Consider the following 24,065-nt stretch of genomic DNA (forward strand, 5'->3'; position numbering starts at 1 on the left):
GAACAAATATGGTATTGGGAAGAAAAAAGATCCAACATCAAGACATTTCTAAACCAATTAGAATCACAATAGAGCACAACCGAAAATAATGGGAGTTCTTTCCTGTAAAGAACATTATGTTTTTACCTTTTTGTGTGAATAGAAGGGCCAAAACAGAAAAGAGAAGCATAAAACTGTTAACTATCTTGCTGATATGTCACACATGATGGAAAACTCGGTTACAAACTTTTAATAGAAAATAAATTAACACCAGTAATAAATAAAAATTCAGCTTTTCGCTGGACAAACTACCTGACATGCTGTTCCATGTCACCCAAAAAATGTGGGTTTTACTAAGCTGCTTGTGTTCTCAGCTGCTCTTTCTTGTCAACCACCTCCTCCCCACTCCTCTAAACAACAATTTAACGCTTAGTGACATCCTACCTGTACATGAAGGGGGCAACCGTGGCAGTGTTGGGATGGTTATATTGCTGCTGAGGATGAGGTAGCTGAACGCTGATAGTGTTACTTCCTGTGGTTTGAGTAGTACTGGCTGCCTGACTGCTGCTGTTGGCTTGATGAGGTGTACTTCCATTAGCCTTTCCTTCTGAAGAGGCTAGGCTAGAGCAAGAACTTGAGTTTCTACTGTCCAGTTGTCCCTTCTGTAGGGAAAGACCAGGGCCAAGCTTTGCGCTACGTGGCCTCTCCACTTCTTTTCCAGAACCTGCTGACTTCCCTGTCGCTGACGTTTTGCTCCCAGGTTTTGGTATGCCACTGTGTGCTGGAGCAGAGGTCTCTTTCTTAGTAATGCCAACCTTTCCTCCTTTAGGTATAAAGCTTGCAATCTTGGAGGATTTTTTAGGTTCTGATGCTACCACCCCTGCCAGTTCCTCTTTGGGCTCCTCCTTGGACTCTACTTTTTCAGTCACTGAGACTCGCTTTGATATCTCTTTTGATTTGTCTTTATCCTTTTGTTTTTCTTTCTCTTTTTCAGCACCTTTCACCGAACTCTTCTTGGCTGTCAGAGCCCTGCTAAAAGTCCTCTGAGCAATTCCCTTCAGGGCAATTTTAGGGCTGCTGGTGGCTGTGGCAGTGGTGGGAGCCCCACGACATCCTGAATCGGTATCTTCAGGCTCCTCTCCAGCTGAAGGAGCTTCTACTTTATCAGCTATGCTGTCCCGTGTTCCAAAGCTTTCAGGGTTCACTCCTGAAGTCTTAGAACCCCCTTTGGTGTTAAACAGCTTTAACTTTTCTAGCATAGATTTCTGTCCATTGGGAGTAGCCTTGGGGACTTCAGGAGGTGGTTTTGGAGTTTCCTGACTGGGCTGTTTCACCGACAGCATGGAAGACGTGGCTGTGTGCTTTGCATTGAGGGATTTACTCCGCCAAGGTTTGTTAGTTGCATTGGGCTGAGGGATTGCTGATGAGGAGCTGCCAGTGGTACTGCTGGTATTCCCGCAATAGGTAATGGGAGCTGAAGGCTGCACACTTTCACTCATTCCTTGCTGCTGGACAGTTGCACTGTCTGCTGGCTCTGAAAAGAGAACAAAAAATGAGTGAAAAGGAGGAGGCTAAAACAGCGATCCATAAAAGGAAAGAGGCTTTCTCGTAGCTGTACAATGAATGGTTTGCTGTTGACATTACCCCTTTGTGTAATTTTTCTGCTTTGACCTTTGATTTAGAGAAACGAAAATCCATTGGCAACCTGTTCTATTTGTGTAAAGTAAAGAAATGACATTGGGACAGCGTGATTTTGGCTGTTAAACATAAAAACATCAGAAGAAAAAAGTGACTAGGCTTAATTTCCAAAGCATTTTCAAAGCAAAGGTCACAGAATAAGCTCTAGTTAGCACTAGATCAATAAAATACAGAGAAATGAGGAAACATGATTAGGAAAAGACACCTACTTTTTATGCTTCATTATACAAATATTAATACAATTTTCTTGAAATAAGCAAACATTATTACAAATGTATAAAACTCATTTTTATACTAAATGCTGTTCAGGGACTGCTGAAGGCCCCTTCAAGCAAAAGCTTACTGACCGAAAATGAAAGGGTTAATAGGCTATTTTCTGCTTTATTTATTTACCAACTTAAAGTGTGATTGACACATTCCTAATGAGAAGATAACTTTTAGGTCAGGGTTTTTCCCCTCAAGTTAAATATCAACTCTTTCCAAAAGTTACGAGGAACTAAAACTGCTTGATGTGTTTGCTTAAGCGGAGAAGAATTTTAAAAATAATCTAAACAGCTCTCACCGTCTCATTTTCACAGCAATGCCTTTAATATTTTGTATGGTGGATAAAGCAATATGTATTGGGGTTTAGTGTCTTTTGGAATAATCACATATTAAAAGCAACGTGTGACTTTTAGGTTCAATATTGCAGTGTTAATTTCTTAGTGTTCTAATAGAAACTAATTTTAACAGCAAGTCACCACAGAAGAGTACACATTGCTCTTTTCACAATTAAAAATAAACACTAAAAGAGTTTGTATATACATACAGAGACTGCCAAGTTGCTGCTCTGGCGCTGTAAATCACAAACAGGCTGTCAGCCTCTAAGGCAACGTTTTGTACTTCCCAGTTACCAGAGGCACAGGCATACTGTCTTCTTGCCATTTGAAAATGGCCAGACTCTAGGTCACTACCAAATCAGGCCCAAGTAAATATTAGCAGAAATTTTTACTTTCCTTGGTTAGAAAAAACAAAAACAACACATAACAACATATATATCTTTCCCAGTATTCTTTGGTTTGAAGTGCTTGCCTACTGGGTTGCAAGGCTGTTATCCAGTTAAACTGTCAAGCCATTTGTGACCCACTGGGAAATAAAACCATTTACATGATTCTGACAACACACCTACAGGCTTCCCTGCTGAACAAGAATTTTGCAAAGTAATGTCAGCTTGAGACTTTCAAATAACACTGCTGTGTGTCATCACACGTAACATGTCATAAAGACAGTTTAAACATTTAAAAAGTAATACAGATTAACTAGAACTGCAAAGTGAAGTTTTCTTCCAGATTATATAATTGAATCAGCAATTTATGTTCAAAGTACCCACAAGCCATCACCAACGTGTCAGCTCCTATCCATTGCAGTTACTGCGTCACTTCCAAATTACCTTTACTTTTTGATTTACCCAACTTTTTAATACAAACACTTATACTTAAACACTGAGATCTAGAATGTGTTATTGTGCATCTTTGATTAAAAATGTTATTCACCCTGCTGCATAAAGTTCAAAGATGACAAGTTGCTTGTCATTTATACTTCAAAATAGTACACTTTGGCTAACAAAGTAAGCAATAGATATGCACTTTATTAAAAAAAAAATAGAAACAGAATTAAGTCAACAATGCCCTCATTTATTTTCTGTCCAAGCACACTAAGAAATGTCAAATTCTTCTTTAATTCCGCAGACTAAAAGCAGAACACCTCCTACGTTCAGTAATCCATATGTGTGAGTAGCCTTGAGCTGCTAAAAACTCCAACATACTGCTGCACAAGCAAAGATAAAATGTCACTGACAATACCAAGATGAAAGCTAGACTACTACAAAGACCTGAAGTTTGTTATTTTAAGGAATGTATTTAAGTTATGGGTGGCACGGTGGCGCAGTGGTAGCGCTGCTGCTTTGAATTAAGGAGACCTGGGTTCACTTCCCGGGTCCTCCCTGCATGGAATTTGCATGTTTTCCCTGTGTCTGCATGGGTTTCCTCCGGGTGCTCCAGTTTCCTCCCACAGTCCAAAGACATGCAGGTTAGGTGCATTGGCGATCCTACATTGTCTCTAGCGTGTGCTTGGTATGTGGGTGTGTGTGTCCTGCGGTGGGCTGGCGCCCTGCCTGGAGATTTGTTTCTGCCTTGCACCCTGTGCTGGCTGGGATTGGCTCCAGCAGACCCTTGTGACCCTGTGTTAGAATATAGCGGGTTAGAGAATGAGTGACTAATTAAGTTATTATACTTTTACGTAGGTTGTTCACTTGAAAAATGTGAGAGGGCGTGAGTGAATATGTGACATTTTTTCTTTACATTCTCACTGATTCGTGGAAGTTTTATATTATCCAGCCACTGCCAACCTTCTGATTTAATAATATTTCAGGTAAATTTGGTGTTTTCACTTACTCGATTTTGTTCAACAAAAATACTCAGTAATGAATGTGCAGTCAGACTACAAAATGAAACCAAAAATAGTCAAGAGCACTTGTGAACAGGACTGCATTTACAGAGATAACCAAGTGGTTGGGAGAAGCAGCAGCTGTACAGATGTGGAGAGCCAGAAAGCCATGTAAACATTACTGTGTTATGAAATAAGCACTACAAGCTTAAGCAGAAAGGACAGAGAAGCACAAAAGAAAAGTAGATTGAATGTGAAGAGAAGAAATTACAATGACTAAGAGCAAATTTACTTTAGAGACAAGAGTACTGCAAAGAATAAGCACAACTCAAGGGACACTAGGTGTGACACAGAAAAGTGATACAAACAAGCTGAACCTCATGGCATAGAGCTTGACTGAAAGAACAGCACATATTCTAAGATTTTTTTTAATTGACAAAGATTTTGCATTTGTAACTTGTTAAGGTTTTTCTAATAATTCAGGACTCTTGTTAGACAAAATGTCCTTTTGTTTGCTAATAGTATTTGAAATGATGTAGTGGCCATTCTATTAAGCAATTAGGAAATAATCTGAGATCATTTAGGATGCCAGTACTAAAACTAGGTCAATTTGCTAACAACTTCCTACATAAATACTTGCTTTGTAAATGGATGACTGAGTGTAATTATCAATGCGCTGAAGCAATTTAAACTAAAAGGCCTCTGTAGTGAGGCAGAGTTATGGGAAAACCAAGCTTCTTCCAAATGAAGAAAAACATTAAATGCATGGCAAAAGCCTTATCAGAATTTAGTATTTCTTTAAAGTTGAATGCTGACACACAGTATTCTAAATGTTTTAAATGTTTAGCATTAAATGCATCCGTAAAAAAAAGCTTTAAAAATCAATCAATCAAACACAAACTAAAATATATAGTACAAATTACTCAAATAAGACAGTGTATATTGTAGATTCATAAAAATAATATTGTTCTTTTTCTTCTTTTCATTAGTTAACTTTAGAGTAGGATTCCCAAGCTGAATGTCAAGAAAATACAGAATTTATTAATGGGCCAGTTTAGAACATTAGCAACAGCAATTAACACCTCTCTTATCTCTTGAAAGCAGCATCATCACAGATGGAAAACTCTGAAAGTGAAGCAGGAATTGTGACTTCATCTCCTTTATTAATATACCACTTGTTTTTCAGTGTGCTAGATTACGTAGTGGAGTAGTGGTTAGTGCTGAAGCCCCATAGCTCTGGACACCAGGGTTTGATTTCTGGCTTATCCTTATCTGTGTGGAGTTTCTACATTCTGCCCATGTTCGTGCACATTATCTCTACATACTCTAGTTTCCTTCCAGATCCTTTTAATACTAACTGGTGACTCAAAATCACCCCAGTATGACTAAGTAGGCAGGCCATCCAAAAGTTATGGGTCATCAGGGGTTGGTTTTTGCATTGTGCCCAAAATTGCTGAGACGGGTGTTTGTTTCCTGGTATCATGTACTGGAAAAAGTGGGTTTAGGACATGGAAGAGTTTGGTAGATTGTTTTGGTCATTATTCTGCTGATAGAAAGATCTTATATTTTAAATAATGTTTTGCTCTTGGCTGGAACAAGTAACAAAATCTCCACAGGCTGAAGAAGTAACTTTAAAATAACCAAACCAGTTAGTGCATTGGGGAAACAATCTGAAAAAAATAGTGGCTCTCATGATTCTACTTGCATCTGGATCTTAGAAAGAAGTAAACACCATCAGAAATGACTTACATGATTAGTTTAATGACTGAGATGGGCAAGCAGTGCTATAAATGCCCCAGAGCGTATACCAATTCAACCCATTTTGATTATGTAGCCCTAATATATGAATGAATAGCCAAGACTATAGACAAGTTTACATATTTAGCAAAGATCTACCTTTTTAAATTCCCTTTACAAATTAACTGCATTTAAGATTTACATACATTTCCTCCAGATATATTTCTTTTTAATGGTGAGTCCATTTGAGGGTAGCATGGTGGTACAATGGTTAGTTCTACTTCCTGGGCTGAATTCCATGCCTAATAATGGTCTGTATGGAGTGTACACATTCTCAACACATCAATAAAGATTTACTCCAGTCTTCCTTCCACATCCCTAAAGACGAGCAGGTTAGATTAACTGGTATGTGTAATCTGGCCTGTTGTGAGTGAGTGGGCCCTGCAATGTACTGTTAAGTCATCCAAGGTAGCGTCCTGTCTTATGCCCAGATCTGCCAGGACAGGCTCTGGTTCTCTGTGACCGTATATGAATTAAGCAGGTTTGAATATATTATGTTATTTCATTCAGTAATTAAAAAAATCCTTTACTAATACAATGCCTTTTAATGAACCAGGTGATATTTTGTTATTGGATCAGAGTATTCTTAACAATCATCATCAGGTGAAGGTACCTCAGTCATTTTATAAATGGTAATCCTAAAGCTGAGCCACTTGGTACACTACATTTTAGAGCTCAGAACATGACTGAAAGAATTACTGTGGCACAGTAATTTGTGCTGCTGCCTTGCATCTCCAGAGACCTGTCACTGTTGATGTAGAGCTTGAAGAAAATACTGTTTCTGTGTAATTTTTACTTGAGTTTTCTTCCTGCATCTCAGGACATCCAGGTTATGTTAAACAGCAAATCTAATCTGGGCAATTGTAAGTGACAGGGGGTCTACTTGTGAATGTGCCCAGAAATACAGAGGCTCTCTGTGCAGGGTGGCATCCTGAATTAATATAGCACCTTAAGGAACCTGCGGCCTTGCTTGACAGCACATGGCAGAAGCAGGAATCATCCCTGCATGGTGCAAGAGTTCATTACAGGATGCACTCAATCATGGACTCCTCCATACTTCCGAAGCAAAACGCCACACAATGCCTGTAAGTTATTAACTAAATATGTTTAGGTGTAGTAATTCACATATCAAAAAGAAATGTTTACAATTTTGTAATGTTCAGATCAGGCACTATCTAGGGTAAAAGTAAAATATAAAACTTCAAATACTGTTTTGATTAATTCATAAATATGGTAATGTGAAACACACAATTCACACTAGCCCCTTTTGCACACTATTACATTATAAACAAGCTAAGATAAATCTCAAATAAACCCATCCATTAAATTTAAACACTATCCAAAAGAATAAAGCCTGCTTTTTGGAGGTTTTTGCTTTGTGTAGCCCCCAAAATCCCAAAGGATGTGACCCATTTGATGGGGAAAACTCTTTTCTTTGGAAAAGACATTAGGGCAATTCAATTTTCTCTGAAAGAGAGCAGGAGATCAGTCCAAATAGTAGGATATCCGGCTGTGAAACCCACAGCCCTCAGTTCAAATAATCCCCCCAACCTCAAATTAAATGACAGACATGCTGCTGAAAACATTTAAGCAATAATGGGATTTAAAAAGATTATGTTTCAATAGAAACACATGAAAAATCCTGTAATATAATATTGTTAAGAGATGATAATAATAATACTCCCATTTAGCGATGGCCACCAGTACCAGATTATGCTCTTGTAGGCATAATATTTTATTTTAAAATCCTCAAAAAATGTTTTTTAAAAACCGCAGATTTCAATATGATAAAATAAAAATAACTTGTTGTATTGTATTGTTGTATCACTAAATAATTAAATATTATAGAAGTTAACTTTTTCTGCATATCTGCAAATTATAAAAATATAACTTTAAACAATTAAAATGTTGCCAGAAAAACTGTACCCTACCTCTCTCTTTCTTTATCACTTCCATCTTCCCAATTATCTGCTTGCAGTATGAACAGTGTAAGTTCAAAGAACCTTCACTATTTGAAATGTACGTCAGCTGCACTTTTATAGTCTGAGCCATCACTTCATCACTTGCCAGCCACCTCGTCCAAAGCTGCATAATTGGCACATCCCTGACATTGTCCAGTTCTAAGCACAGAGGACAGTACTCTCTTGTTCTGCACCACTGTGTTACTACACATGAGTACACATTAATAAGGCAAATGGAGTTGATGTTGCCCTCAAAATACAAAACTGTTTCAAAATTAAGGCCACGGAACCACCGTATTCTCTTGAAAACTTCAAGCTATTTAATCAAAAATGTTAAAATGAAATATTAAAATATGATTTTTTTTCAAAGATGTTTAAAATGCTTTTCCATTTCAGTAAATGCCTTAAATCCTAAAGCAAACTGTTATTTCTTTAGGTCCTTCCATACATCTATTTTTAAACCCATTAAATCTAGTTTGGGGTCATGTGGGCTTGAACTAGTTCTGGCAGTTTCAGGCATGACATTCATCAATCCATCAATCCATGAGCCCATCCACTTTCTTAGCCCACTTATCCAGGGCAGTGGATGGAGCCAGGTCCATGCTTTTTCCCATTGTGACTAATGTTGCCAGTACAGGCTCCAGCTCCCCTTAAGCCTATAATGGTAAGAACTTGGACAGAGGCAGTGGTGCAGTAAGAATTATGTTCCTGGATTTCTCTAGTGCCTTCAACACCATCCAACCTCTGCTCCATAGGGAGAAGCTGACAGAGATGGGAATAAATTCATACCTGGTGGCATGGATCGTGGACTATCTTACAGACTAACCTCAGTATGTGGGTCTTGGGAACTGCAGGTTTGACATTGTGGTCAGCAACACAGGAGCACCGCAGGGGACTGTACTTTCTCCGGTCCTGGTCAGCCTATATATATCGGAATTCCAATACAACTAGGAGTCCTGCCACGTGCAAAAGTTTCGCTGACGACATGGGCTGCATCAGGAGTAGGCTGACGGAGGAGTATAGGAACCTAATCAAGGACTTTGGTAAATGGTGCGACTTAAACCACCTACAACTGAACACCAGCAAAACCAAGGAGCTCGTGGTGGATTTTAGGAGGCCCAGACCTCTCATGGACCCTGTGATTATCAGAGGTGACTGTTTGCAGAGGGTACAGACCTATAAATACCTGGGAGTGCAGCTGGATGATAAATTGGACTGGAATGCCAATACTGACGCTCTATGCAAGAGAGGACAGAGCCAACTATACTTCATTAGAAGGCTGGCGTCCTTCAACATCTGCATACATCTGCATACGGTTGTGGCGAGCGCCCACTTCTACGCGGTGGTGTGCTGGGGAGGCAGCATAAAGAAGAGGGACGCCCCACACCTGGACAAACTGGTGAGGAAGGCAGGCTCTATTGTAGGCACGGAGTTGGACAGTTTGATATCTGTGGCAGAGCGACGGGTGCTGAGCAGGCTCCTGTCAATCATGGAGAATCTACTGCATCCACTGAACAGTATCATCTCTAGACAGAGGAGCAGCTTCAGTGACAGACTGCTGTCACTGTTCTGCTCCACTGACAGACTGAGGAGATAGTTCCTCCCCGATACTATACTCTTCAATTCCACCCGGGGGGGTAAACATTAACATTATACAATGTTATTGACTGTTATACTTGCCTTGCACACTCCTCTTGGGGATTAATAAATTATCTAATTTATAAACATGGCGTTGGGTCTTTTTGCTGGCACCTTCAAATTATTAATTCATTTCAGTGTATTCAAGAATGGATAACTTAGATAAAGTATGTTGATATTTAATGCAAGATGTTCTCAAAAAATTATACAATAATAAAGAAAATTATTATAGGGCAGTATGCTGTTTATAGTTGCAACAGGAAATTTCTATAGTCCAAATATTGCAACCAGATAGATTAAGCATCCTTGTGCAGTGGACACTATATTTTGATGGCAAGTATATTTATAAGGATAATGGCTCCAGAAGACCCCTGTGACCCTGTAGTTAGGTTATAACGGGTTGGATAATGGATGGATGGATGAACTACTGTGGTAACTACTGCTATCCACCTCTTCAAGTAACCTTTTCAAGTCAAGTCAAGTTTACTGTTATGTGTACAAATTTCCACCATACCATCTTATGGAGCTCCTGCCACAAGTCTCCACACCTCTTTTTCCCATCCTTGCCTGTCAACAGTCCAAACTAAAGTCTACACAAGCTCACAACAGCTCTGAGGGAATAGCTCCTGCCTGCTTCCACACCTTTTTGACCAGAACAACGCAGGGGTGAAGACTACTCAGTAACCATACACCAAGAATGAAGGGCTTTCGTGACAGAAAGTATCTAAGGTGAATACTCTGCTTTTCACCCCATTGGAAACACCACTGAACTTCCATGGTTAAACATGTGATTAATCGAGATTACTTGAGTGACAATTGAAATTAATCACAATTAAAAATTGTAATTGTTTAACAAACCTGAGCACATATAAAGAATATATAGCTACATCATTTTACCATTGTAAATATATATTTATCTCTCTATTATAACAAAAAAATTCTGAGACGAGACGAGACTTTTTAGCCTGAGACGAGATGTGACTTTTTCAGAGAGATACTTTCATGTCGCACGAGATGAGACTTTGTGCCAAGAGATTTAACCACGCCCGGGCTGGAAATAAAAGGCAAACAGTAGATGAAAAAAGAGAATGTCGCAAAGAATATTGTTGCTGCGATACACATGCAGAGCAGGTTAGAGATAATGAAAGTACTAAAATACAAAAATCTCAAACAAATAATGGTAAAGATTGCATTAGCGCAAACAAACGGAAATTTAAGTTAAATAACTGAACAGCGAAAAGAGATTGAATATATTTTTCGGATTTAAACTTTAAGTCGGAGACTAGTAGATCGTCTAAATCATGTTGCCATCAGGGAAAAGTAGTGTTTCTTCCCAATGAAGAAGCGTATCCATGAGAATGAAAAGATTTGTTATTTGGTGGCGGAGACGCGAAGTGGCTGGCGCATAGTGCAGGACAGTTGGCGAGTGAAGCGATTAGGGGGCGAAGTCCCCTAGTAGTATATAGTTAAATATATAGTACAGATTTTAGCTTAAACCTCCAGACTGTTACCAAGCCTAAAATTGTGCAGAGCAAGGCTCTAAGATAAAAAAGGACAGATGGATGGGGATGAAGCTTATCAATTTTATAAAACCTTGGTTTCATACTTCTTTGATGTCCTAATTAAACATCACATGGGAAATATTTGCAAACCTGTCAGTAAACATACAAACTAGAATCAAGTTATATGTTAATAGCAATACAATGCTCAACAGCTTATCCAGATAATTGATTCAGTATATACTGTGAAAAATGTTACTGGCTTTTCTTGTGTAATTTCTGTTTTACATTGAATCTTTCAAAATGATATAAATTACATGTTTTACAAATGCCGCTTTTAGTGCTGAAATTTGAACAAATATATTTTAATCACATTTTACAAACAAAATAAAATTCCAATGTGCCATCTAAAAGTACAAAAAAATAATCCAAATCAAACCACAGCACCTCTTTAGTTTTTTTTTTTTTGTAAAGATATGTATATAACTAACCTCTGTGTGGGCCCATCTTCTAATAAATCCCATATGAGCAAAAGAAATAATACACCCAAAATGGAATGAAAATTAAACTGACCTCACAGCTGGCCTCTCATAAACAGAAATACACTGAACTCCCACCTTCAAGTCAAATTCTTTGCTTTAAAAGCAGAGTAAATAGTGCAATTCCTGCTCATTGGTCCTGTATTCCATGGCTCTCCCCACTGCTTGCACAGCTCAAATTGAAATTAGGTTCATGGGAAGAATCAATCAATGTGACAATATGAAACTTTGTGACGAAGGGGCTCATCGACTTTCCACCATCAGTTGCATCAGACTTTAATGCAAGGTTCACTAACTCTATGGGCTGGATGCAACCAAATGAAAGACAGACATGACACTACTACAGCTCTTTTCAACAATTATTGAATCTCTATGCAACCCTTAGATATATTTTTTACACACACATATGTACAGTATATACAGTACAAACATATATGTACATATATATTGTAAACACATACAGTATTTATACTTATATACTGTGTAAAGATATAAGCACACTAAACAATTCACTTCATGTAAATGTATAAACAAATAAAACAGACAGTAGAAGAAAGGCATCAAGAATAGAAAAACACATAATTCTAATTCAGAAAAATCACTCATGTATTATTATGACTTAGATGATGCCTTTTATCCAAGATAAATTATCAATTTTTAAGAAATACAATTTGTTATATTTCTTTTATTTTTCCACTTGGAGCACTGGCAGGTGAAGTGAGTTGCTTATGGTTACATAGGGCCAGTAGGATCTGAACCCACAATCTTAGGGTTTGAAGTCCAAATCATTAACACTGTGTCACACTGCTTATAAGTAGGGGTTGAGGCCTATTAGCAAAGGGCTTGAGTTAAAAATAAAAGGATAAAAATTTATAATACAGTACACCATATAATAGTGCTCAATAAAGCTAATCAATTTTCTGAGCAAAATAAATATATTAGCCACTTATCTTATGTATATGAACCTATATACTGTATTGTGAGAAGAATTCACATAAAATATGAGCTGATGACTTTTACAGCCATACTTACAATTAATTTGTACTGACTATCTGTCCATTTCCTAATCTCCTTATCCAGTGCACGGTCACAGGGGTCCAATGTCTATCCCAGCAGCACTGAGCCCAAGACCAAAACAATCTCTGAATGGGATACCACTCCACTGCAGGCCACACTCTTATAATCATCCACTGGACCAATTTAAATTTGCATCTTAACATTAACACACACATCTATCCAGAAAAAAAACAAGAATATTTAATGGGAAGCCCCTGTATACACCGTGAGAATGTACAAAATCCAAACTGGTATTGCTTGTGTTTGGATTCAAGTTCAATAGTCAGGAGCTGTGAGCACTAACCTCTGTGCCACTATGTCAAAAAGAATATCTAATGAACAGAGACTGATCAATACAAAATGGTGGATCAAATATGTCAATATATGCTTTTGTAGCTGTCATCAGGGACAAGATTTTCATTTTAAAAACACTCCATTAAAGTCAAAGTCTTTCTTTACTTTTGCCCCCCTATTCAATGGCATAACTGAATCACCTAAAATGAAGATACCAGTCTTTACCAGTGTTGCATATTCAAGAGCAATGGGTCTTTGAGTTAATATTCAACATGCAAAATATAACTTATCACCCACTCATTCAGCTACTTTCTTAACCTCACATATGAAATACTCCTTTCATTTTGGAATGTACCATCTTTCAAAATTTAAAAACTGCTATCTTAAATGAACATCTTCAGTAAACCAGCATACTTAATCACCTCTTTCCTTCATACCTGAACATATCAGCTCTTATCTGAATTTCCCTTTCAATATTAACATAGATTTCTATATTAATTCTATATTATTTCTTTTTCTGATCTGAACACATCCACATTAATTTTCTGTTTAGTTCAATTTCATATTACATTTTACACTTTATGGACATAGTTTTGCTTTTTGCTATATCTGAAGTTTAAAACTAGAAACACATATATTTAAATTAATTAAACACATCCTCATTTCACACATATGCCTACTTAATCCCCATTTTAAAGAGGGTTTTCATTTACTAACTAGAAATAATCCAAAGGCTTTTAACTGTTAAAATGAAGCTTTGTGGCCACAGCTCAGCATGCTCTAAAGTCTAAGCACTACGTGTAGCTCAATTACTTTTGATAGCCACAGCAACACAAACCTCCATGCCACACAGGTGTTAACATAACCCTGAGCAGTTTCCAGAAATAGAGAGAAAAACTTCAAATTATAGCAGAATAAGGTTTCATTCTGGAACTTTTATTCTGTCTAATAAAATCGTGCAGAGAAACATCTGCACAATATACATCGTTACTCAGCCCTTTAAGCAATGAAATTAAGATCTCCATGGCTGACTTCAGCACTGATTTGCAATAACTGGAATTCAGACATACAATAAGATGTTAGGTGTAGCATTGAATCACAAGGGGAAGTTTAAATATGTTTATAGAACGGCTTTTTTTTTTCTGTAGACATAAATAGTTGTTTCTTTTATAGAAATGGTAATGGATAGAAGCATGAAATACACAATAAATCCTTTACAAGACAAGACTTCACATAATATGCTTCACTAACATCTACAAAGCTTACTGCATCACTTCCACATGATTTAAAATGATATGCAAAGTAAATTGGAAAAATTTCTAACCCAAAAGAATGCAATTCTTTATAATAGCAGAATAATATACCTGACTGTAGTGTGTCCTGCTATTAGGGTGCTTAATTTTTTCTTAATTAAGACAACAAATGTACTGCAGTAAGATACAGGAATTCTTCCAATACGCAATTATTTGTTTTTAGCCAATTTTCCAGTTCAATGACCAAGAAAAGAGGAGTTCCTCTCTTTAATCATTCACCACTGGTTCAGGAAGGAATCATGCATTCTGCTGACATTTTGATGTGTATAGGCATTTTAAAAAAAAATTGTTAAACAGGTTCAGGAATAAATCCCTTCCTGTTGACACTAAAATGTTTAAATACACCAATAACTCAGCACAGCTTTTAAATTGTTTATTCATTTAAAAATATGATCACATAAAATTACTAAAAATCCATCTGTGTTCTGAAACATTTTTCCATTACAAGGCGGCATGCTCCAATGCTTACTTAATTGGGACAGTTTAGAGTTAGGACATCTTTGTGGTGTGAGAAGAAACTGCAGTCCTATGAGAAGCTCCAGGCAGACAAAAAGGAAAACCTGTCAGCTCCAAAAAGACAGAGACAGGACAAGGCACTGAGCTCAGATGAAAGGAGATGAGAAGCCACAGTGCTGACTATCAACCATTGTTACACTCCCTTTACAGAATTCATATTTCATAATGTTTTAAATATACTTAGGCAACAAATTCCCAACATTCCAAATAAAACTGATAGTTCTTTAGTGTCTATCAATATTATGAACCCAGTTCAGTTGCTGGCTTGGTGTTCCTCATGGTGGACTCTGTATGTTCTTGTGTTTCTATGACTTCCTCCTAAGTCAAACAGCTGCAGAACCAAACCAGCACAGATTATATCAAGCAGCTCAAGAAGGAGCTGGAATTATCAAGATGAAAAACAGCAGTACATGGACCTATATAGCATTGCTAATAACTTGCTAAATCTAACAGGGGAAATTTGGACTTTTTAAGGTATCAAAAATGATAATTGTTCTCTCTCTCTTTATGTATTGTATACGTATGAAGAATCCACATGCTTTACAGTTGTGCTTGTTTTTAGCAGCGGTAGGGAATCACAAAAAAAAAAACTGTACTATTCAGTTCAAGAGTAAGATGACTACCTGCTATTGAAACTGTGGGAGGCAACCCTTAATGAATTCAAGTCTCCTGTCTGTCACTGCCAAACTTTACTATCCTAATATTTAATTCTGCTAATCTTAACTCAGGAAGGTACGGTGGTGCAGTAGCTAGCACAATGCTGCCCAACAGCCTAGGTCACATTTTTGGCCACAATAATCGGTCCAGCATAGTTGGCAGACGTTTCCTTGGCTGTCGGAGACACTTAAAAGAATATTGTGCCATTATAGTCCACACAAATCTTGTACAATTTCCAACTTCCCTAATGACTTCAATGCATTTTCCTGAAATTGGCGGAGTTCGCAGTCATTTCTGTGATTTCATCAAACTCAAGGCAAAGCTAATTCAGAGGTGTTTGCTCATCATTAATCTTAATTTGTTTATTTGTGCTATACTATAATTTCAGAGTACATTGAAACTGGACCAGGCAAGCCTCTTTTTCTTATTTGGAAATTGTAGCAATGGCTTCCTTAATGCCACTCAACCTGTGAAACCTGCAGCTCAGAGTCTTCTCTTCACAGTTGTACGAGGCATTTGCTTACTTCAACGCAGACAAACAGATAGATAGATAGATAGATAGATAGATAGATAGATAGATAGATAGATAGATAGATAGATAGATAGATAGATAGATAGATCGATCAACTGTTAGAACATTGTGTTTTTCATTAACAAGCAACACCAGGAAACTACTGTTAAAGAAAAGTATAACCTAAATCTTATTCTTTGAAAAAGTGCATTTATCCATTCTCTCCTTGTTATTTTTTTAAGCCGTGGAAACAATTCACTAAGAACAGTATAGGTAACATGCTTATAACACAAGCTCAATTGAGCTTTTTAATTGTTGTTTTACTTGAAGATGACAAGATCCACAAGCTCATGCAGCTATTTTAAATTATTATATATACTGTACATTATGTAAAGTATCTTAACAACTCAGTCAGCAAAAGTGGACTAGTATGAAGCTAAACATAAACACTCTTACTTTCCATTGTAGATAGTATTTGACTTCCTGAATGTATTTAATGCATGTTTTATTGCATGAAGGTATATAAATATTCCATTAATTAAATGGCAAGCTTTGGACGATATCCTCAAGACTAGCTGTGTGGTCTATTAAATGTGAAAAAAGTCAAAAGTGAAGGCTCAGCCAGCAGCTTACTGCCAATCCTTATGCATTCCATCAAGTACTGAGACTGCTGTCTGAAGAGTGTATCCAGCCAGGTAGCAATTTGAAAACGTGATTTAGCCTTTATTATTACATACTAAAAATTTGAAAATGATTGATTATGTCATAGTAACAATATTTGAAGTGGCAGGTCCAGAAAATGGAAAATACAAAAAGATAATAAGTTTTCCAATAATGACTAATGTGGCTGGTATCCTAACAGAAAAAACAATGTCAGTGCAGTTTTTGAAAGAGCTACCAAGACTAATAATTCAAAACAGACAATACCATTAAAATTCTGTAATGCTAGCAATTTAGTGTTTTACTATAACAGTAATCATGAATATTAAAGAGTTAAATCAATATTAATTGTCTTGTTGAACTTGAAAATGTTTATGTCGAAGTACAAATAATTAAATGACTCTTCAACCAAAACTCAAGCTGTGTTTGTCTAGCAAAAAGGTCTGAAAGCATTCAACCTTACATTTTCAGAAATCTGTTTTGTCCAGTTAAATGTGCTCAAGCACATACTTGTCCATGGTCATCTTAGGCAAGTTTAGTGTTTCCAACCAATTTGACTGACACAGTTACCATGAATGAGAAAACTCTACACAGACACAGCCAGAAACAGGACCCATGTCCCTGGAGCAGCAGGCATTCACACAAATCTACAGCAGGTCAAGCTATAGGTAACTCACATACTCTAAATATCTTGGGATACTGGAAGAAGCTAAGAGTGCCAAAGGAAAAACACAGGACAGCAAGGATATACAAATTTCCATAAAGCAATACCCAAGCCAGAACATATAATTTAGGGTCCCTGAAACTGTGAGTCAATGCTGATAGCCATTACATTAAATTTATTTAGTCACAAATACGTCTCTGACTAGCACTAGTCAAAATGTTCATTCAGTATGAGTGAAGTTTTTAGAATAACAGTTAAAAAGGAAATCCAAACAGGCTGCAGTCCTGTAATGGCTCAGATTAAGCCAAATACCAATATAATAATAATATGAACAATCACGTTAAAGTACTATGTGAGTCCAGGGTAAGAAAATAGGCCACAAAGTTATTGCTTTTCCAACTCACCCAGGGCTTGACCTTTTCCAAAGATTTCCCTCCAGCAAACTCCTTTTTCTGTGGTGAAAGCTAAAACAACACGTCATCTAAACAGTTTTTTTCCTCATGCAGTTATTCTGACTACAGTAATCAGGTCAGTATTTCTACTTCAAATCAGTCTATACCTACACACTAGATTACCTGGACATTTTAATCCTACTATCTATTATCCAGCAGCCATGGCACATGCACTTCAGGACAGGTCATCCACCTGAAGTTAATCATGCTCAGGTCAGTACTTGGATGGGAGACCATCTAAGAAAAAGCTTGGCTTGCTACTGAAAGAGGAGTTGGTGAGGCCAGCAGGGGGTGCTTACCCTGTGGTCTCTGTGTGGATCCCAATGTGACAGTGCTGTGATGGGGACACTGTTCTGTAAACAAGCCCCTGTCCTAAGGATGACATATAAAACCAAGGCTCTGTGGTTAAAAAAAACATTCTCGGACATCCTTCATAAAGAGTAGGGTGTATCCTGATATTCTGGATAAACTGCCCACTGAGGCCTAGTCATTCTGGCCCCCAAATCACCCCCTGTCTCTAATTGACACTCTCTCTCACCACTTCACCACCTAATAGCTCATGTGTGGTAAGCGTACTGGTGCAAAAATAGATCTCATCGTATCATACAAGTGGATGCTGCACATTAGTGGTGGGTGAAGTGATTCCAAACTCACAATGTAAAATGCTTTGAGTAGTGAGAAAAGAGCTATATTAGCATAAAGAATTATTATTATCTTTTTATTTTTGTATTGTCTTGTATACTGCATTATAATTTAGCAATTTATATTTTATCCTCTTATATTTATCTTTTGTATTCTGTATTGTCCATGTATGTTGTACCAATAACTTCAAGGCAAATCCCTGGTACACATTACTGTACCTGGCCAATAAAGTGAATCTGAGAATCAAAAAAAGCTATTACCTTTCTAGCTACTTCAAAAAAATCTAATAACACTGGTATACTGCATCTGCAGTTGTTGACAAAAGTACCATTCAATGGCCTTATATACTTCTACATGCTCAAATAAATCACTATATATGTTGTCACACACGTGCAAATGGGAGAGTTTACAGGCTCAAATAAATGTAATTGCTTGCCAGACCGTGGGTTGACTCTGTACTTTAACTCTCTCTCCTCTTTCCCTGCAGAAGAACTGAAGAATCACCCCAATAACAATCACTTCTGGCTTATGACGTCACTTCCGGTCGCAACCACCAAAGTCCCACCTCCAGATGATGTCACTTCCGGTTCCCAGAATGCTACCTGCTTAACACATCACTTTCTGCTGTTTCATTATATAAATGTCCTCCATTCTTGCTTTGATCAGTTCTGTTTTGGACTTAACTCTATAAAGACCAAACTATATATTTCGGTAAACCTTCACTAAACGGGAATGGTCCCCAACACTTTGACTTTGCTTTGTGTATTTTGTTACAGTGTTAAAATATATATTTAACTCTTAGCCATAATATGAAGGCTCACCAAATAGAACGGCTGCATAATAAATGCTGTCACAAAAAAGAATTGTACAACATAAAGAGAATGTGACTTTTGAAATTCTGCTTATGTGAGTCTTTGGTTATGACACATTGTCTGAAAATATGCGGACAATTTGAGTGGCATATCCAAATTGCTCCCATTGGAAGTATGAGGTGCGTGGTGGATGAATAGATAGATAGATAGATAGATAGATAGATAGATAGATAGATAGATAGATAGATAGATAGATAATTTTGAATTTTGCCTGTCAATATAATATACATGTGTTTCAAATGCAGAAATGAAACTGGGGTGCGGGGGGAAAAATCCACACAGGAATAAAAAGAACGTGCAGACTCATCGAAAACAGAATGTACATAATGGTACATAATGGTAGTCATGTAAAAAGCTCATTTTAATATCAGTAAGACCAGTGAAATGCATTTGTTTGGGGGAAAACTCGACACATGTCCGCAGACCTTTAAAATTCATTGACTAAGGAAGCTTTCAGTTACATCAGTGCGCATATGGAAAATGTGACAAACTGTGCATCACCCTAAAATTGGATTAGCAGGATCAGTACAAGGATAAATAGAAGAATGTTTCAAACGTAGTTATACATCTTAGGTCCATCTGATGATACTTAAAGCTTGCTTCTTTGAAAAATGTAAACTAGTGTAACACTGGTTATTTGACCATCATGCCAATCAGCATCTATAACCTAGAAGTTTCACAGCTGAATGTCTTATGTATGCCATCTGTGACTAGGTTTCAAGCTCCAATGCTATATGTATAGTTTTTTTATCACTTCATATTAAAACAATTGTAATCAGCTATTTTTTTGAGGTGATAAATTTATTACAGGATTTGGTAACATTGTTTTTCCAATGAAAAGTGTGAGAGTTCATTTATTACTGACAGGCAACAGCAAAAAAAAAAGAATTTTTATTTTTGACCCAATGCAATGCTTTTGTATTTTCAATGACGTGAAAGTCCGAACCAGACAAAAATAATTTCTTATAATAATTTCTAAAAAAGCAGCATAACTAGTGACAAAAATCATTTTAAATTATAATATAGTAATCTCCTTCCCAAATTTGCAGATATGACATCCCTGTTAAGAGTCCTACACAAAAAGATCTACATGCAACATGACTTGCCATCTACTGAAAGGAAGACAGGTCTCTCTGTTTTAATGTACATCTCTAGCACCAAGGCTGGCTACTGACAATGGTATTAAACACTCACCTTTTTCTTGGTTGTTCGTGGGTGGAGGTGCTGGTTTGGATTTGTCAAAGTTGTTAAAGCTCTGGCTGCGTCGATTGTTGGCACTAACTGATGCCCGTGTCTTCGCCTCACTACCTGCTGCTGTAATCCGGGCAGTGGGACCTGGTAACCTGTAATCAGTCAGATACAAAAAATTAATAATAAGGTAAATGTAACTTAAAAATAACAAAGAAGCTGGAAACTGCATACATTAGATCAGATTTCTTTCTCATTGGGTGGTAAATAGCAGCAATTCTGGGCCAGTCTGCATTCAGGGTCTTGACAAGTACACAGCCAGGCAGGGATCGTCACTATTAAAACCGCAGCAGGACAACCCTCATTAATGACTGACTTAAACGATGAAAAGTCCCTTCTCAAACCATTTTGATCATACAAATGCCGGCAGAAGAAATCAAACTGAAGCAGTAGTGTCTGATTAAATCAGTATGTAAACCTGACATTTCTACCACAGCTCAACGATCTTAGCCTTCCAAAGCTGTTTCATCTAAGCCCTTACTAGAAGAGAATGTCAATACTCATTTTTTTCCAAAGCTTCAACACAACCTCTTCAAATTGCAAATTCCAGCTCAGGAACATCAACAGGGCCCCGCCAGTCACTTAAGCCGATTAAACTTTCTTTCTCTCTTTCCTTTCTTTTCTTTAAGATTACTATTGTCTAACATCAAAGTTATCACTTCCAATTTGCTCCAATTCCTTAGAATGATTATTTTTCTAGTCTTTTCATCACCAGCAGAAACGCCTAGCATTTTTTTTTTATTTTGACCTGCTGGTTGCATTTAAACATGCCAGTGCTTCAGGAAGGAAAAAAAGCCTTTTGTTGTTTTTGAGCATTTTGCTTTATAAGCAAAACAATGAAGGTAAAGCATATATCGGAGCTTCATTTTGACATAAAAATACTTACAGTAAAATAATGAAGTGCAGCTCAATAGAGAGTTATACAGTATTGGCCACTAAGACAACTTCGAATGTAAATGTCTCTTATTTGATCCTGGTTAGAAATGTTTGGGATTGACTAACAAATTGCCTGAACCACATGTATTCAGGAACACCCTCTCTTTTGATAAAGTCTGAATGAACAGTGGAATAACACAGAATCAAATTACAATCTCAATGAAAACCTAACAGGATGTTTCTTTTATTATAATTACTTTCTTTATGTGTGTGGGTGTGTGTGTATGTTTAGAAAGCAAAGGAAACCACATAAATACCTCAGCCTAACTTCCACACCATTGTATCAAGTTTGACACTGCAAGAATATTTTTTATAAAGCTACTGTAGTTAAAACAGAACTTGCCTGACTGTTGTTAATGATGCATTTAAACAGAAGAGGGAGCTATTTCATTATGTTACAGCACGGCTTTATTTAAAAACCTAAGGGATAACAAGGGGAAAAAAACTCTTTCAATAATAATTATCATTTAATAACTCAGAATACAGGCATTCTTTGGGTTTTTGAAAATGCAGCAGGGTAACATTTTCACCCATCAAATTAATGCCTGATAATTAAAGTGTAATTATACATTTTTGTATTTACTATTTGGAGAAAAAAATAGAACTATGGAGTTGTGAGGCTGGCATACTAAGCAGTGCATCACAATATTTCTTCTTAATTTTTTAATATTAATTACTTTTTGAGTTCTTGAGCACTAACCACACAATGACACTGTACCAGTGTTCAAGCAGTGTAGTATGCAGTAGTACTCTATGGGACCTTCAAAAATCAACCTAATGTTATTTTGCAGAAATGATGTAAATAGTATTACTGATGAGCTTTGCTGGGCTAAATAACTTGATCTCATTCAAATTAATACTAAGGTTTTAAAGAAAGATTTTTCTGCAATACGCCAAGGTCACTATTCATAAAGCTTTTTCAAACAGTAAAATCTGTATTTTTTTTTTCTTGCTAGCACCTACAGTACCTTATCTACAGTATTATTGCATGCTGGTGAGATGTTTCTATAAAGCACATAAGTGACTTGCTAATAAAGAAGGTGAACAGTTTAGCATCAACACACACCAATTTACATTTTTATTTGTTTATTTAGCTGACACCCTTATCCAAAGCACCTTGCAACATCTGAGAGGTACAAATGGTTCCATTTCTTTTGGTTTTCCAGTTGGAGCACAGGCAGGTGAATTGACTTGCTCATGCTCGAAGAAGGATCTGATTCGATAGCTTTAGGGTCTGATGTCCAAAGCCTTAACAACAATACCAAACTGCCTCCAACTGCTGCGTGTATCTTGAATAGCCTTGGAAAACCTATTTTTATTCAACTATATGCGCTCCATTTGCATTCTTTAATTTACATCTCCTTCAAGTACAGCACCTGCGAATACATCAACCACCCTGGCTTATGTACCTTGAAATGACTAAAAGATTTGAGTTTGACTTGAGTTTACATCTGAGCCCAAACTTGAAGTCCATTGGTAGAGGCCACTCACTGATTGTCAGGCTGGTTTAGTTCTTGTTCGACCCTTACTGCCAAGGAGACTAACCATCCCAGTGAAGAAGAAAAATACTTTTGGGAATACTGTCTGCACCTTGGATTATCATTTATTTCACCATGAAAGGCTGGTAAAGCAAGGCACGTGCAAAGGCATTTAGAAGTGGCATCTTTATTTCAGTAACAGCAGCAGGAGATAGATAGATAGATAGATAGATAGATAGATAGATAGATAGATAGATAGATAGATAGATAGATAGATAGATAGATAGATAGATAGGTTAATCTAGTGATATTGGGCAGTATATCATTTGATCACTGAAGGCATTAAAAACAGGGCAAACCAAGTAAGGTAACCTTTTAAAAGAAGAAGGGAGACTATCATGCACACGGCACACTTTTGGGGACAAGCACTAGGGGTGAGGCATGTGCTTTATTCCAGTTAAAAGCAAAAATCAAGGGGCTCACAAATTGGCAGCAGTTCCAGTTCATAAGGAGAAGGAGGGGAAAAAAGAAAAGGAAGGCATTCATGTGGCTTTGACCATGCAAGTAATAAGTTTTGCAGTGACACACCAATAAGAAAGCTAACCTAGAAGATTTTTTCTGACCAAGGGTAAACTTGAGAAGTTTACTTTGAGATGAATCCTTGGGTGGGATACTGCATATTCAAAAACAAGAGGGGTGAAAAGAGAGGAGAAAGAAGAGAAATGCAAATGTTAACAGAAGATGAGTGCCTGGAAAAAATGTAAATACTGTAGATAAGGGTCCTCTGATGACAGCAGTGGAAAAATGAATTACATAAATATACAAAAAACATGATCTGCTGAGAAATGCAATATAATAGTAGATTAAAAATATACAGTTTATGAATATTCATTTGTGCCATGAAATATACTCATCCTTCCATTCTTCCATTTCCTAAACCACCTTTTTCACCTTTGGTTATTAGAGGCCAGAACCTATCCCAGAAGTAGAAAGCTTTAGTGCTTTACAGATAGTTGAAATATATGCACAGAACCTAAATATTATTCTTGCAGGCATAAATGCACTTCCTTTGCTCCTATTTACAAAGATCATGTCTGGTTTTAGCATTTTAATTGAATTAAATATTTAATCCAATATGCAATATTTTTTTATTTTACATATTATTTTTTATTAACATAGTATGTTTTGCTCTACAAAATGTTTATATATTTCAATAAGCAGTAAGTCATAC

At 37.0% G+C, this 24,065-nt stretch overlaps 1 protein-coding gene across 11 annotated transcripts in view; it reads right to left on the reverse strand.

The window, feature by feature from the left end:
- nav2a (neuron navigator 2a) overlaps positions 1–24,065 on the reverse strand; it is a 797,383-nt gene that overhangs the window by 179,506 nt on the left and 593,812 nt on the right. For 9 of the 11 annotated variants that reach the window (XM_039749336.1, XM_039749403.1, XM_039749354.1 and 6 more), the window contains exons 6-8: positions 23,439–23,507; positions 20,367–20,515; positions 424–1,513 (exon numbers count right to left, since the gene is read on the reverse strand). In XM_039749336.1, the coding sequence (XP_039605270.1) occupies positions 424–1,513; positions 20,367–20,515; positions 23,439–23,507 (1,308 nt within the window). The remainder of the gene's footprint in view (positions 1–423; positions 1,514–20,366; positions 20,516–23,438; positions 23,508–24,065) is intronic. The other 2 variants (XM_039749362.1, XM_039749393.1) reach the window with 1 other exon arrangement.

Source organism: Polypterus senegalus, chromosome 1 (genome assembly GCF_016835505.1).
Source record: "Polypterus senegalus isolate Bchr_013 chromosome 1, ASM1683550v1, whole genome shotgun sequence".
Classification (NCBI taxonomy): domain Eukaryota; kingdom Metazoa; phylum Chordata; class Cladistia; order Polypteriformes; family Polypteridae; genus Polypterus; species Polypterus senegalus.